The following is a 17,397-nucleotide window of genomic DNA, read 5'->3' on the forward strand; positions in this document are numbered from 1 at the left end:
AGTTTTCAGTGTGGTTTGGACATTCAGTGCCGTGGAAAAAAACAAACAAAAAAAACATTTATTTTGGACAGACAGCGGTGCAAGTTACAGTTTGTTCCACCTAGTGTTGTATAGTCCACCCTGAGGTAGATGGTACAGCCTGTAGTGTGGGTGGACCGCTGCTGCTAACTTGCTAACGGCCAGAGAACTTGTAGAGAGGAGAATTCCGGTTTGCTGTAGAAGAAAGGAAATATATAGGTAAGATTTCTTTGTATTTTTAGTGAAATACATTCTTCTATTTTCTAAAATTAAAGAAACGTTCTGGGCAAGTGATTAGAGACTATTTTAACTTGTCGTTTTTAGCCATTGAGTGCCATTTACTCCCAGTGGCCAGGCTCCTCATAAACCGGCTCTACTAATGGCCTAAGTCTTCTGGGTGGAACTCACACTTGTGAAATTTGGCTCCATATTACATTCATCAGTCTTTGTACATACCGGATATTCTCCAAACGACTGCATGCACCGAGCTGTAATGTCCGTACCATGACTTTCAGGGCGAATACGTGTACTGTTACACCCCTACTTCTAATCACTTCTAATAATCTAATTTACAGCCACTGCCATTCTTACTGCAGGTTTGTTCTGAGGGCTAAGGAGAAAGACATTATCTTTCGCTTGTCGGGGGAAGTAGTGCTTACAGTTGTGATTGGCTGAGAGACCTGTCAATCATTATTTTGCAAATTGCCAATTATGCTCCGTTTGTAATGAAACATGCAGTTGTTCAGTGTTCTTTAAGTACTGACGATATTCATGATATGCTCAGAAAAGCATATTGTGATCTAATGTGATACATTTTGTCATGGTAACAGTGAACATCGTCATATTGCCCATCTTTAATACAGTATATGGGCCTTTTGCCACATTGAAAAAGGGATCCTTCAGCTTAAGTGGAGCTCCTGATCAAAGAAATATTGCATTAAAAACCCAGTTTATGTTTATTTGCTGAATTTAACATATTGGGAAAAAAATGAAGCATAAAACGTGGCTCATGCAAAATGACATTTTGTGTGTTTTATTTTTTCCGGTACTTTAAACTCAGCAAATAAATAGATATTGTGCACTAGAATCTGCATAAAAATACCATATTTTATCTTGCTCCCTGTAGAGAAAGAGTTAACTTATTTTTACTTGGAAAATAAACAAAACATGCAATTTGACCTGGGTTACTCAAACATTTGCATACAATTGTAGACTTCGGTGTAACTCTTTTCTGCACACCTACTGCATACGACTGTAAACATATAAGGTTACATATGAAGGGCAGGTTACACACTTCAGCTTCAGGTTACCTGCTGTGCCGTGACTGTATGCAGACTTTAATCAATATCTGTAACCGTAGCCTTCTTCCTCTTCTTTCAGTGCACAGCTCAGTTCTAGCTGTAACAGAACACTTAGCAGTGTGTAAATGAGTTTAAACTACAGTCTTCTACCACACCTGTACCTCAGCATAACGAAAGTGATCAATTTGTCAAAGTTAGAGCTGTTCCTTGGTTCTTGGCTCTCAAAGTTGAAGGTCCGGATTTGTTTGATTAATGCATTTGTCCTTCGTTCAGGTATTTGGTTACATTACTTTGTATAAGTATTCACTTTGGATGTTGTTGAAATGGACCATTTGATGCTTGTTTTTCATTACATGCTGCAGTTCATATTGCTTCTTCCATGGAAGTACATAAGCACACAAGATGAATGCATTCAGCACTGAAGATATGAACTTGTAATCTAAACAAGTCCCCCCTCTTCTCTCTACCCCCCTGCCTTCTTCTCTGAATCTGTTTAGAGCTTTGCCTCCTCTCTGCACTGCCCTTTGGCATGCTTTCATATTTATTTGTTCATCTTATATTGAGATTATTTGGCTTGGCTCAAACTTTCCATCCCTTCATACCACATTCCAGCCCTGCTTTCCTCCGCGTCCCTTGAACTTTGCTTCTGACTCTGGCTCGTTTTATTGTCGAGGGCTGGACCTCTCTGTTGCTCCCACTGACCCCCTTTTTTTCTGTCTCTCTTGATGTTCCTTGGCCTGTTTTGTTCTTTGCTCTCATTTTCCCTTACTTTGCAACTGTCACACTATTTGCATGTCAAACTCATCATGCTGGTGCTCCAGTCTCCCACACCCTGCCTCTCTTCTCCGTTTCATTTTCCCATTCTCGCAGCTTGTGCCCATTACGTCTCCTCTGTCAGCATACTCTTTGTCTTTTGTAATCCGGCAGAAACCCCCTCACAGGAAGCCTTGGACCCCATTCTTTCTTTTACGCTCTTCAAATAGCTGCTATTTTAACACAATTGCCACCCAGGGGAGTCATCTCCCTTACAAGGACAACCAACGTTAGTCCTGTCTGGCCACATAGATATACTGATATGCTGTAAAATAGAAGCTAGACCACCAAGTTTGCCATGATTAGCAGGTTTGCTGTATAATAAAGTTGATAGGAACTGCAAAGATGGCTACTATGTTGTGTTTTATATGTCTTCATTAGACGTAGGTCACAGGGTTTGAGTGTTATTTCATTCTTCTTGGCTGTAGAAGTCATTTAGCAAATTTTAGTGGTTCACTTCTTTCTGCTCCAGGCCTGCATACACCCAAATGAATAGCACTTGGCACACTGCATTCGGCAGGACAAGGTTACTGTGCCAGATGGCATTGCGCTCATAATTGTTTAGCAGCCTCTGCTAAGGTTGTTAGAAAGCCCATTCTCTGCTGTGAAGCTGAGCTCCAAGAACAAAGTGGAGAGTTAGGACAGTCCTGCCAGCCTTCTGGGGGACGCCGCCAGAAGCAAAGCTCAATTCGAAGGATTTTACCCAACCATGCAGAGGCTATTATGATCCCCAGACTTCAGGAGGTCCCATTTCTCGGAAGAGGAGATGCTTGGGGAAAGCACTTCTTCTGCACTGCTCTTATTTGTTGGTTCAAGGATTGGCATGCTGTTTGCCATATTAGGCAAGAAGAATATCACTCTCATCCACTTCAACATGATTGCGCCATAATCTTGGGTTCAGTTTGCAGTGCCAAAGCATTAGCAGTTATTGGAATTACTATACAGATATGCCCTAGGCAGGGATTGTATCTCACAAGCATACTGTTGCAAGCTTTAGCAACTTCTTTTCTCACACTTTTGCCCCATTGTAGCAGGCAGAGTCGTGTCTTTTGGGGATTATCAAGCTTGTTTTGCATTGTACCAGGCTGGATTTGGTTTAACCAAATCCCACACCCTGTCTCCTGGTTCCAACTAAGCTCACATATTCACCCTTAAAGGACCAGGAACAGCTTTGTTATAAACACTACGAGTCATCCACCTTTCATCTCCTAATGATCTTACCCTGTTGACCCCGAGACTTGTCAAGCTGCTGGGTACCGCCTCAGTTAGCGTTTAATGCTCGTGTTTGGACAAGTTTGGTCAAGAAGAAAGGACGCAATGAGCCACAAACCTGTCTGCCAACAGCCGAGAGTTTGAGCTGTAAACAGAAAGGTAGGACAGCACTGTCAAGACCACAAGGTGTTAAAGAATTTGTTTTCTTAAGCTGTGAGACATTTCAGGTGCTTCTGTAAACCTACCCCAAGAGTCTAGACTTGTGCTTTATGCACAGATGGCTTTAAAAGCAACTTGGAGTTTCACTCTGCATATTGGTCTAAGTGTGGGTAAATCTTTCCCATCTCTCTCCGAGCTGTGTTGAATCGGCAGAATTTAATTCAGCACGATTGCCGCAGCTGTTTTCCAGCTTTGTACGCACAAGGGTGATGTCCAGGTTGAGTGGGACGCTCATGGAAAGCTTGTCAACAAGCTTTTATGTGAAGAGCATTTGGTAACAGTCTACTGGAGACACAAGGAGCTTGTGTGAAAAACATGCATACAGTCGAGGTGTGTGGGGGGGTGCTTGCCCATTTTTGGCCTAATCGTCAGGAAAAGAGGAAATGAGTGGTGTTGAATGCTATGTCTCTGCGTTCTGTGCTGGGACAGACTCCTATAAATAGCAGCTGGGGCCCCAGGTCAGCACCACGGCAAGCGGACGCTAATTTACAACTGCTCTGAGACAGGATCCAGAGGCTGATGCTGAAAGATGGAGACTGGAAAGGGGCACAGGGGGGGAGGAGGTCTACACTACAAGCCTTTAGTCTCTCTTTATAGCTGACCTCATAAAACAAGGAATGGGCTGCTTTGTCTCTTGAGCGATGTCTCATCATAATCACAGTTAAGGCACTGGAAGACTTGGAAGGTGGTTACTCCTCATCTCATGTGGAGGGATTTATCAGAGCAGTATATCCTAAGAAAAGAATGATTCACATCTGTTGTCCAGTATGTTCTTTATGATCCACAGGATGTTCAGATCATGTAAACTTACTTTGGTACAAGGTGTACCATAGAAATCATTCATATTAGGGATGTAAATGATTAACCGATTAATTTCAAGGGCTACGAAAGATCTACGAAAAGTTAACACTAAAAATAACAGTGTGACCATTTTTCAGGAGGATGATAACTGCAACATTGTACTGAGGTGAATGAAAAGTGTAAGCATTAAGACAGACATGTGTTTTGTCCATGCTCTCTGAGAGAAAGTGTGATGCACAGCTCAGTGAAGAAATCAGTGAGAGAAGGATGTGGTGGACAGACAAATGTTTTGGAGAGCTATTGAGGCGCACTGAGCCAAAGCTGTGCAAGAAGATGGAAGAATGGATTCCACTAAATATCAACAAATTCTGTATGCAGTTGTGACCCAGTTAGTTTAGAAACTAAAGCTTGTCTTCTACAACAGGACAGTGATCCAAAACATACCTTAAAATCCACCATGAACTACTTCAATGGCCCTCACATTCCCACTGACTTGAATATCATTGAAAATCTGGTGGTAGATAGTGAACATGAACGTGAAAATGCTGCAAGGAAGACGGGGTGAAAATTTCTTAAAACAAGAGTAGTGAGACTTCTAGCTGGCTTAAAGAAGTGTTTGCAGACTCTGATATCTATCAAAAGGGACTGTTAGTAGGTACTGATTTACTAGGGTGTCCAAACTTCTGCAAATGCTGCAGTTACTCCTTTACTAATTTACTGATAGTTTGCTGGAGATGGTATGTTTGCTTCTTTTCATTTTAAAAATCAATAAAATATGTAATTTGGCCAGAGGTTCACAAATGTTCGCATAGAACTTGTTTAATCTGGTTTGGGCCTTCATGTACATGATTATATCAGTATTATATTCCACAGTTCAAACACTTTTTTAATATCTCAGTGGGTTTCAGTAATGTGTGTGCTCGTAAGTGTGCGACAGTTGCTTTGAACATTGCTCAGCCAGTCAGATTTGATTGACATTTGATTGATATTTTGTTGGGTTGCGTCCTTGTTTTATGCTTGTCAGTTAACGATTAATTGCTAACTAAACCTAATGACGGTTGGTTATCGATCAAAAGAATCAGCCATAACTTGTGTCCCTTTTTCCTATCATTTATGTCATCAGAGGTGCTCTGATCTTTGCACGTGGTCTTGGGGGAGTTGGGAAGATGTGATAAAGTGAGGGAATGTGTGTGCTGTCTGCTGTCATCTATCAAGGAACATTAGCATACTTTGTGATCAAAGTTTGTTGAACAGTTTTTATGGGACACTTTAAAAAGCATGATTGAACACCATTTCCTTGAGCTGTTTATAAGGGAAGAATCTCTAGCCGTAACACAGCATTGCTTATGTCTTTTTAATTACTTGCCAGCTCTTTATATGACAGTGTGCATTTGTTTTGGAATAAAATGCATTAAAAATGACTCCTTCACTGTAAGCATATGTTCTGCAGTGTACCGTCTTTAAGCATTTATAATTGCCTGTGTATACTTCCTTAAAATGAACAGTTTGGTGAAAAAGCTGCAAGATGGTTGCTAGCACTGTATCAGTGTCAGAAACCACATAGGCAAGTCTATTTGAGATTACTTCACAACTTGGTGTAGTTTGAAGCAGTTATGTAATGGTTTAAACATGCAGTTTTGCATGATGCACATTGATGTGCTATAAACTTCCATTACCTCTTAGCTGCATTAGCCTTGCAGCTCCAGTGCAACTAAAGAAAAAATGCTATTTTATGCCAGATCTCCTATGGGATTCTAGCAGTATAGTAGTGCTAAGTTAACAGCAATTTACATGAACATTTTCAGTGATGTGAGTTTGAGTTTCTGTTGAAACTTTATAGGTTTAAAGTGTAAAAAAAAACTAAAGGTTTATGGTCTTTTCAAAGTTAAAGCACACTCCACAATAAAGACGTAAAGAATGTCACAAATTGTTGTCCCCATGTTGTCCTCTTCTCCTTATTACTTTTTCGTCTTCCCTCTCTTTTATAATCCTCTCCACTCTCTCATTTGGTTATTTCCAGCATGTGTCTGTCTTTTTCTCCATCTCTCTCTGCCTGGGCTCATAGCTGGATGGGGTAGGGGCGGTCCTGAGGAACAGGAGCGCCTGTGTTTTTCTCATCAAGCCCACCACACAGGAAAGCCATAAGTGTGAAGAGAGGAGGTGTGGGCCACCGTTTGGCCAGACGACCTCTGTCTCCTGCCGTACACCGTCCGGTCTAGTAGAGTTCCTCCATATTCGGCTGGCTTCCCTACTAACAAACAGCTAAAAAGAATACTCAGTTAAATCACTTCAGTTTGATTTCGTTTCTTTATTTAAACTCGGAATGCACTGAAAAAGTAACTCATGTTTGCAGTGCAGCTGGGTATAACAAAAATGAGAGAAATAAAAAAATCAAATTGAGAATAAAAACATAAAATTACTAAAACAATATTGAGGGTTGGCACTGTCAGTAATATTAGTAACTAATTTCCCAATTATTTTGATGAATTAGTTGCATAATTTGTGGAAAGTTCAATACTTTTTCAGTACTGCAATGCAGCAAACAATTGAACACCCTAAATAGTTTCAGTACTTTCTTGAAATAAAGTAGCACCAGGTTGACATTGCATTTTGCCTACATTCATAAAAATGAAAGGTGCCAAAAAGGTTCTTAAGAGCGAAACCATGGAAGAACTATTTTTTTAAAGATATGTGAAAGTATTAAAGTAGAGGTCAAAGTAGGGATGTGCATGCCTAATTTTGATATTTGAGTAACCGTGGGTGAGGGAAAAAAGTCCTTCTGCAGAAATTAACGTATGGCTGAAAGCGTACTCTTTTAGGTGATAGCTTTGATGTTAGGAGGGTAAAATAATCAGTAGCACAAAAATTTTAAAAACATTTAAAATTTAAAAATTTTCTCAAAAAAAGCTGAGGTAAATCTGTAGTTTTTTGTGTTATATGACTAAAGGAGGCTGCCTCTTCAGATGTAAGCTGAACCTGCAGCTAACTGGTACAACGGTGGGTTGCTGATGAGGACTCGTTGTCTTACACGACTGCTTTTTTCCTCAGTGGGCAATGTGTCAACATGTTAGTCAGAAAAAAATATTGTCATTGTTTCTTAATTGAGAACTCGAGTAGCCATGCACATCCCTAGTGTAAAGAACCCCCACTTGTAATGTAAAGGGGTGTAATGATGTAATACAGTGGTGTCTCAATTTGATACATTTTTCAATACAGCAAAAAGAAGGAAAGGCCAAAAATGAGGACCTATGTTAATTATATAACATAAATATATATAGATAATAGAAAAAAAAATCTCTATGATAATTTTATTTTCTGCCAGCTCCCCTATGTGACTATAGTAGTGTATTAACGCTAAGCTAACAGAGATTTATATGAACATTTTTTGGCCGTTCCAGATTAAGTATGTCACACATTAGGCCTTCAGTTCAGCTCTTGAAGTCCTAACCAATGGAAGAGCTCACTTGTCTGTATCTACTTAGATACCATAAAGAAAAACCATCCTGATTAGATAACTTTCTTTTGGCTGCTTTAAGGGTTTAACCCTTTGGTTTCCAAACAAGACTTAACTATGAAGTAAGAGTAGTACTGCAGTACAGAGTTTAAATACAATAAATATGATGATCCTGTGAAATAAACGTGAACTATAAATTACAGTTTTTTATTTCACATAAATCATTAGGTCTAATGATCAGACATGTAAATGAAGTCGTATTTAAGCCAATAAGCATTTGTTGTTCAGATAGTGTTGAATTTTTGTCATAGTTTTGTTTGGCATAGCATTATGATACTACGCTTGGTATTGCTATCAAAATCAAAGTTATGTTTTTGTGACAACCCTATAATGCAATAATCACAGCCTTTAGAAAATGCCATACAATAAAAATGGGCTTTAGTGAACAGTCACAAACCGTACATAGCCTTTCATTCCAAAATACTTTAAAACATAAAAACACTATGCTTACAAAAAAGTGCATCCATCATGCTTTTTCTTACTTTATAACACTAGTTGGAGAAATTAAATTGAAATATGCATTACTGTCTTTTTTGTGAAGTAATAAAACAAGAAAATAAAGGGAAATAAAACAATTTGCTAGAAAAGTTACAAATTGAAATGATAAATTTAAAAAGCTAATGATACAAGCAAGCTGAGCTTTGAAGAGTTCTAACTTAATGGTGGATAGTAACTAAAACCAGAGTTGCTAAGTTCAGTAAAAGCTTGAGACCTGCAGCACAATCCAGTCATGAGGGGCATCAAACCCCTGAGCTGCTGCAGTAGAAACCACACATGTACAAAGCACAGTGGAGTCAGATGGCATTCAGTGAAGACAAATGCAGGTCTTCATCATGCATATATTAAAAACATATGCACACACAGACGCATGCATACGACATGCCATTCCTTTCTGCTTCCATCTCTGTCCACCCTTTGCTTTTTAAGTGTTCTCAAACTTACAGGGTCTCAAAGTCTAGAGAAACCCAATCCTAGCCCTGAAGCATCTGTCAGCCCTCTGCAGTGTCCGTATGTGTGTGCGTTCTATACAATGCGTTCCAGCTTAACTCTGATGAGGTAATGACATCTTGCTGTGTTGTGAAACGCCCCGCCTCAGCAGGCCTTCACAGCTGTATCTGATCCTCAGTATGCAGCTCGCTCCCCTGGTGAGGGTGGAGTAAAAACCTCTCGACAAATTTCAGGGTCACTGTTGTTGGATGTTTTTGGGAAGCACCACATTATCTAACTTTTACTGTACTGATACAAAATGTGGGATATGTAATCTTTTAAAGCCTCTGCATTTACCCTACTGTAAAATTAACTCATATCCAGCCAGAGACTTTATCAAGTTTGCTACTTGGACTCATCCCAGTTTGGAGGAGGAAAGAAAATTGGTGTACATCAAATTTGGTGTACATCACGAAAAAGGTCCATAGTGTACTTACCCTCCATAAGAAAGTGATTTTGTTTAACAAGCAGCTCAGGAGATTTCTAATTGGCTAACAGGCTGGTTACTGAAGGCTTAAATGTGAAAGCTAAAGCATACGAAGTAAGAAATAAGCTGGGGTTGCGATTTACCATCTGATAGAAATTCTAAGCATTTTTCATGTATCCTAAGTGTCCTGATGATTCAGACGAGGTGTAAAGTTATGAAAACACAACACATAACAATTTCCCACAGTCTGCAGCGGAATTCCAGACTGCCTCTGCTATAACAATGGAAAACACCTTTTGTTTTAAGTATATAACACACAAAGTAAATGTTACATTTCCTTTCCAGTTTCTGTGTGGATAATGTTTACAATACTGTGTAAGGTCCCATTTGGTGTTAGCAAAATGGAACAGTCCAGTCAAAACAAGCTATATCAGGTTTGTATGACATTGATTTAGCATAGTGTACCACTGCTCGTGATAGGCTCATTAACTTTATTCACACAAATTTAAATATCTGAAATATTTTGAAAAGGTTTTGTGATTTTGAACTGTATCAGTACCACTCAGCAGTAGATTAAAAAAAACGTACGTTAAGCGCATGAAATAAAAACTTTTTTTTTCTCTGGCCCACAGATTTGATTAAATTTTTTATTTTTGGCCCTTTTACTGGTTGAGTTTGACACCCATGATGTAAGGTATCAACTAAAGAACCAGCACCAGACATTTCACTCATGGCTGTACCAGTAGCTTCTCAAAAGCTGTATTGTGCGTTTGTGAATTCCTGAAAAGAATGTAAGAGTAAACAAATGCAACTCTGTCTGTTCATTCAGATGAGGTCCGCATAACCTTGGTAACGTCACGGACACGGTCGCCAAGACAATAGACTTGCCTGAAAGCACTGGAGTGGAGAGCGTGCTGCTGTTTGTACACATTTACAGTCTCACTGTTTGTGGATGTGTGTGGTCCTTGCACAAAAGACTGAATTTAGTAATGTACCATGACGTCGAGAACAGTCATTGAAACCTTTACTGTAAGCTCAGTCAGTGTACATGAATCACAACATGGCTTCTTCAGCCTGACCCTTGGATGAACCACTGGAGCCCCCAGGCAGACTCCTAGTTAGAACAGCATGCTTTGAATGAGGTCCAGATTTACTAAAGGTTTAAGTGCAATTAGCTGGTGTTCGCAGGGCACGTGTTAAAGCCTAGTATATCCTAGTAAATAGGAACTGCTCCTCAGCTCACTTTAATGCTCAAAATGTGACATTCTCTTCAAGGTGATTGCTTGCCAGTCATGGCATTTAGAGTTCACTGACCCCAGCCATCATATGGCCAAAGCTCAGGAGGGATTTAGATGAAAGCTCAGAGATTAAACTGACTGGCCTTTTAGCTAATATTGCATGTTTAGTGTTATAACAGCTCTATACTGTTGAAGTCTTAACAATGTTTTAGAGTATTCAGCTAATTGTGCTTGATAAGTGTTGAGAAAACTATTTACTATGGAATTTCAATGCCTTAACAAGTTGCATTTTTGAGAGTTTTTGAACTTTAACTTTTGAAAACTCCAGTGTAAATGGGTTCTAAGCAGAGCTGGGCTTTATAGCATACACAAGCATAATAAGTAGGGCTTATCAAAATTTAGTATCTTTATATTAGTACTGCTGAGTCTAAGGCTGAAAGAAATTGCAAGAGCAGCAGTTTTTTTACAGTTGTAGCCTACATCATTATCAACACTGTCGAAGTTTAAAGTGAGAAACTTTAACCTAACAAAACAGAGCTTGTGAACTGCCTGTGGATGACTTAGACCAATCAGAGGCAACTAAACCTCCATGTGTTGTGACATCACAACCACAACTTACTGGCAGTCTGGCGCACTACTTTCAGGGCTCTAGCCTCAAACCAGAAAAGTGGATAATTTGGTCCTCTTAGCCCTCTTTTAGTCCTCTTTTTTTGTAGAAAATAATCGCAATCACAATATTAGTCAGAAAATCGCAATTAGATATTTTCTCCAAATCGTTCAGCCCTAGCTGAGTCTTTCAATACTGATTTTCTGTACCTAAGAAGTCTTGTTCCAAAATCTAGACTGCTGATTAGCTGTCTACATTACCTTCCATATGTATGTTATTAACATTGTTGCTCAGCAAAGTAAATACACTGTAAGCACCTCACATTTATTTCTTTTTTAAGCCACAACCACTTCCGCTTTTTAAATGGCTTCTGGAGTCGTGTTGTCATTCTGTAGATGGTGTCATTCGTGCCCATATTAGGACCTAAGCTGTTTTTCTCTGTAGGAAAATGAATAGTGTTTTCCAAAATTGCTGATGTTGTGCCCTGTGGTAAACAAAAAGGCGATAAGTTTTGCTCTACTTGCATGTTTCCTCCAAACGTCATTAAAAACAAATATTTATGCATGTGAGCTAACACTGAGGTGGACTGACGTCATACAACTGGCAAGCTCACCAAAATACCTCACACAAACCAGCAAGCTTTGTCTGATGTGGTGGTTAAGAGGCTGTTGCAGCTTTAGGCTAGAGTTTAAATAGCTGGTGTTGTTATATAACAGTGTTGAAGTTTAATAGTAGATTACATTCATGTGATGTCACTTCAGTGTTAGCTTGCTTGTAGTACATATGTAGCATTATTCATATTTTGATTGCTAAACAATGTCGTAATTCAGAGGATCACGATTTACATGAGGGACAATTGGGGAGAAAATATGCAAATCTGCATTATTAATTTCCCCCTAAAGAACAACTGCTTAGAACCACAGTTCCTCATATGGCAGGGGTGTCCAATCTTACCTGCCTGTGGCTGCAGGTTTTCACTCCAAAGAAGCTGGAGCACACCTGGCTTCACTTGTTTTATTAATTAGTCTAAGTCTTCATACATTTCGTTAGCTGATCTCCTGCTTTGTTGAACTGAAAACCTGCAGCCACACCAGCCCTTTGCAGATAAGATTATACACTCCTGTCATATGACTCTGACTACAGCATTATGACCCCCTTCAGAAGTCTAATAGAAAGAACGTTCTGACTGTAAAAAAGTATTGTTTAAGAATCGGGATTGAAATCAAGGTATTGATTTTGATATAGATTTTTTTGTTTGTGAGGATAAGTAAAAGAAACAACATGTCAGCTAGAATTCCCCATTTACCACCTGCCTCACACTGCAATAGCAGACACCTAATATATATTCATTATCCTCACTCCCCTCTGTTTCTGTCCCAGCAGAAAGATCCAGAACAATGGTGTCACTACAGCCTAATTGCAAACTGATCAGTGGATCGGTTTGCTGTGCTTTGTAGAGCAGGCTGTGTGTGAGAGTGGGTGGTGTTCTAGGCTGTTGGTCTTGTTTGTGTCTGGGCATTGTGTCAGCTGCAGGGGTCATAGTCTGGAAGGCTTCCACTGATCACAGGCTTAGTGGACAATAGGAAAACAATGACAGTGTGCTTGTTTCTAGTTCAGTCATTATGTATTCCAAATGACATATGACACATTCCCCCCACTTGTGGCCATGTATTGTTGTTTTGGGGCTGGTGCTAGAAAAGCATTTTTAAAATTGTTGTTAACTCTTAGATGTCTAGAGATATTATTTGGGATGTACTGATATGGGAATTCTGGGCTGATGGCAATATTTCATGTACATATTTGCAGATATTTGCCAAAACATAAACATTTATAAAATGTAGAAATTGAGATAGGACCTACCTAAATTAGAATTTGTGTATGGTTACAAATACAGTAAAATGAATAAAAAATTACATATTTTTTTCATAATGTATTATATTTACAGTTTTTCTGTTAAACATAAAATGTTTTATCTATGTATATGCACAACAACAAATATTTGTCAAATTCAAATTATAATTAAGCACATCCACTTACAAACATCTACTTACAAACACAAATGTGCTACCAATTGAACGTTTAGAATTTGCACTAGACAGATTCTCTCTGCTTGTTTCAGTGAACTACAAATGGAAAAACAATTTATATAAAATCATAGTGCACTTTTGATGCTGGACTATGTTACTTTTGTTATCACTGATGACGATGTCCCTTGTCCAAACCTATGTGAACTTGTCTGTTTTGGATCCTGTAGGAAACATTTTTTCCTCACATTTCAACTTAGCAAAGTGCAAAAACCACAAGCATAATGATTAACTCTCATTCAGTATATTCCATCTTTGCTCTTCTTCAGTGCCAGACAGTAGTGGTGAGAATGCCATAGCAAAACCAACAAAAACCAACCAAAAGAGATTTACTAGCTCTGTCCCATTAACTACCACCTACTGCCCAAAGAAACACATACATAAGCTATGGGGAGTAAACCAAGGCGGTTTGGCTTAGAGCAACACTGTACTTTATATTCTCATACTGGCCGTGTCGTTTTCTGCTATGTCAGATTTTTGTCTCTTTTTTTAGCAGCAGGTTGTAAACGTAATTAAAATGTTAAAGAAGTGCACATATATTCTGTTATGCCTCCCTTGAGTTGACGACTTCCTGTTTCAATATGATATACATGACACTCTTACTCATTCATCAGAATGAGGAAGATCAAAAAATCCACAAATAAATGAGACAAAGAGCTATTGACCTTCATAAATCAGGTAAGGCCTAAAAAAAAACAGCTTCATGTCTAAAAGTATCCGTCTTCACTCCAGGGCAATAATTAAGAAAGTTCAAACAGAAGGTTTCCTGGAAAGGGATGCGAGTACATGTCATCCCCAAGCCTAGGGAGGATGTTTCAAGAGGCAAAGTGTTCTCCAAGAACAGTGCTGGAGTCTTCAAAACTACAATTAGATGCCATGTAATACCAACAAATTATTGGGTTACCAAAAACATTAATGGAAACAAACAACAGGTTGGTTTGGTTTCTTGTGGAAAAGAACCCAGTCCCTGTAAAGTGTGGTTGTGGACCTTTGATGCTGGAGTTTTTTGGAAGAGACAGTCTTGTTTGGATATATCTAATACCAGAACATTCTTAGATCATAACCTGTCCACCTCTATGAGGAAACGAACACTGGGTTGTGATTGAATCTTCCAGCAAGACAACAGTCCAAACCTCCTAATTCACACAAAAGTGGTTGACTGACCCCAGAACTAAGCTTTACAATGGCTTTCCCAGTCCCATGATCTTAACCCCCTTTGAAACCTGAAGGATAAGCTGAAGAATTGAGTCCACAAGCGATGACTAATGATTCTGAAGGATCTGGAGAGATTTTGTATTGAGAAATTATCTCAGATTCCTCTATGCATCTTCTTCCATCTTATCTATGGCTTTCAAAAGAGAAGACAGTGTTACTTTGACAAAAGGAGGTGCACACAGGTCTCTTTCAAGGATTCGGGATGTTAGATGGAGGGTGAAACTCCAGGACCAGGGTTGTTGACCAATATCCTAGAATATTTATAACGTGTTTAAGGGCCATAAATGAATTATTAGTAAAATGATTAAGCCTTTGAACCATCTGTACTAGTGCAGCCTGAAGCCAATAGCTGAGTGCAAAGCTCCAGTTTCCCTTGAGAGTCTGTACTGTAACAAGAATACATGAACTGTATGAACAAGAATGAGAGTGAGAGGCTACAGTCATGGAGAATTTGGAACCATTGACTGTATGTATCTATGATATGATATGTGCACTCACTGTTGCTCCTAGTAGACATCGGTGGTGAGAACTGGAAACTGTGTTCACTCTATGGAAATCATATAATGTTCATCTTGAAGTTCATGTGACCTCTGCATTCACACAATGAACATAATGGATCATTGGAAGTAATGAAGCCTATTTTCATTAGCTTTAGCAAAATACACTGCTTTTTAAATTGAAAAAAATCTTTTTTTAAAGTCAAATTTTGATTAACTGCACTGAATAATGCGATCAGTCGTGATTAATTGCACAAAAACTGTGATTAATCATGATCACATTATTCAGTGCAGTTTATCATGATTTCATCGCAAACCTCAATACAATGTGATTAATCCTGATTAACTACACGAAACAATGCGATTAATCCTGATTAACTACACAAAACAATGCGATTAACACATTTACAGTATTTTACTGGTTTGACAGCCCTAATCCTTTTTTGGAGGGAGGTGGGGGTGGATTCTAGACACTATAGTTATGTGAGTTTATTAGTGCTGGGAGCCTTAGAGCACATAAAGGTACGAGCTCTGACTTGAACCTGTCACATGTACATAACAAGTCCTCACTAATACAGCGCAAAAGACTGTAAGTTGAGACCTGCCTGCAATCCATACAGGTTAGATGCTGTTGAGGGCCCTTTATTTTGAAGTTATGGTTTGCAAAAAATGTAATTTCCTCAAGATTTTCTTTATCCTCAATGTAGTTGATCAACCAAACCTAGTGTAGCTGTGAAGGGCCTCAGGCTGTATTGAGTTGTGAATTAATCTTAAACTGACTTATTTATGTGGTTTCTGATACTGTATGACTTACTGTTGACATTCTGTTATCTATAAAAATGGACAAACGTATAGGCAAATTTAAGCTGCTATTATTGTTTTTTATCTACGCGACATACTTTTCGCCATTTTCATAGATAACAGAATGTCAGACATAGAAGCAGGAAGCGTAAAGCTCTTCTGGGTTCACCTTTAAGAACATTTGGTACATCCATTACTCCATGGGGCATGAATGTTTTGTTGGGGTTAACCCCAGGTATGCATGATAAAATGCCAAATGTGTGGAGCAGTCAGAGACTTTGAGGATAGTGTGTTGGGTGTATGTGGAAGCATATGGTCTTCACAGCTGCCTGCCCACTCGGTGCATTCCAGGGGGCTGACGTTAGCGAGGATGGGGCATTAGTTATGCTTGCTGGACCATTAGTTTCATGGAGAGTCCGTGATGCTTACCAGACTGAAGTTCCTGTTGATATTAACTGTGTTTCTAGGGCCACTTTATCACCAACCTCCTGTTGTTAGAAATAATTTACACCTTCATTACTTTTCTATATAATACTCATGATGATGAATGTGTTGTCTTTATAACTAAACAGAACTCTTGACACTCTTTATAACTAGTTTGAGATGCCTGACTGCTGTAAGTTTAAAATAAACTGTTTTGTTCATCTGCAGGGCGTTGTTCACATATGATGGAGTCACCAACAACCTGAAGCTCTCTGATTCTGGAGGTAAGATGACTGATTCGAAGCTGAATGTTTAAACCAAAGTAGAAATAAGTACAGTTGTATGCAAAGGTTTGAACACTCCTGGTTAAATTACATGTTTTGATGGTTTTCTGTGTGAAAATACGTTCTCTACAGAGAACACTTAAATGTGCCATTTTTTCTGCAAAATTTAGTGCACAGTTTCTATTTATTTGAATTTATTATGTTGGAAAAAATAAAACAAAATAATAAATGTGCCTTAACTTTTGCATAGGCCACATTATTAAACTGAGCAAACAAAAGCTGTGTCTGATAAAATGCTATTACAAAAATAGAAAAACACAGCAAAACACAAAGTAAAAGTACCTTTCCAGAAACAACTTGCAACAAAGTAAAAAGGTAGCAAGTCAAAAAACTCTGTACATGCTGACTAATTTGTAGAACTGCAGCAGAACTTTTATTACATACAGAATCTGCATGTGTGATCAGTCACAAAGCACTGCAGATGCCGTCAGCAATGTAACAGAATGAAATTAAACAAAAGAAAAGAAACAACGTTAATGAATAAAATGTAAGTGAATAAAAAGCTTCTGATGGTGTCATAATTAATACATAACATAATAAATGATCAATGCCACACATTTTTTAACATGGTTAATGCATTTTCCTAATTTGGCCCTTGAAACTGTTCATAGTTCAGCCTGAAGCTTAGCTGTTAGCGGGCTCTTGCCATGACTCTATGGCTGTAGCCCTCTCAGTCAAATACAGCTTTTAAAAGCTACCTTGAAAAACATTTCCAGCTACTACTATAGTGAATTTGTTTATCGCTGAAGGATGTTGAGCCTTATGTAAGCACAATTCACTGCTGACAAAGGCAATATTAGTAATATCAGTAACATTAGAACTGAAGGACGACTTTTGCAGGAGAACTGTAGATAAATCAGCAAGCAGAAAATTAATAAAAGCATCTATAAAGATTC

General features: G+C 38.7%; 1 protein-coding gene across 1 annotated transcript in view; it reads left to right on the forward strand.

The window, feature by feature from the left end:
* The window catches only part of si:dkey-40c11.2 (drebrin-like protein), a 77,171-nt gene that overhangs the window by 27,071 nt on the left and 32,703 nt on the right, over positions 1–17,397 (forward strand). The window contains exon 2 of the mRNA XM_036597894.1: positions 16,386–16,441. Coding sequence (XP_036453787.1) covers positions 16,386–16,441 — 56 coding nt within the window. The remainder of the gene's footprint in view (positions 1–16,385; positions 16,442–17,397) is intronic.

The sequence above is a fragment of the Colossoma macropomum genome, unplaced genomic scaffold, assembly GCF_904425465.1.
Source record: "Colossoma macropomum unplaced genomic scaffold, Colossoma_macropomum, whole genome shotgun sequence".
Classification (NCBI taxonomy): domain Eukaryota; kingdom Metazoa; phylum Chordata; class Actinopteri; order Characiformes; family Serrasalmidae; genus Colossoma; species Colossoma macropomum.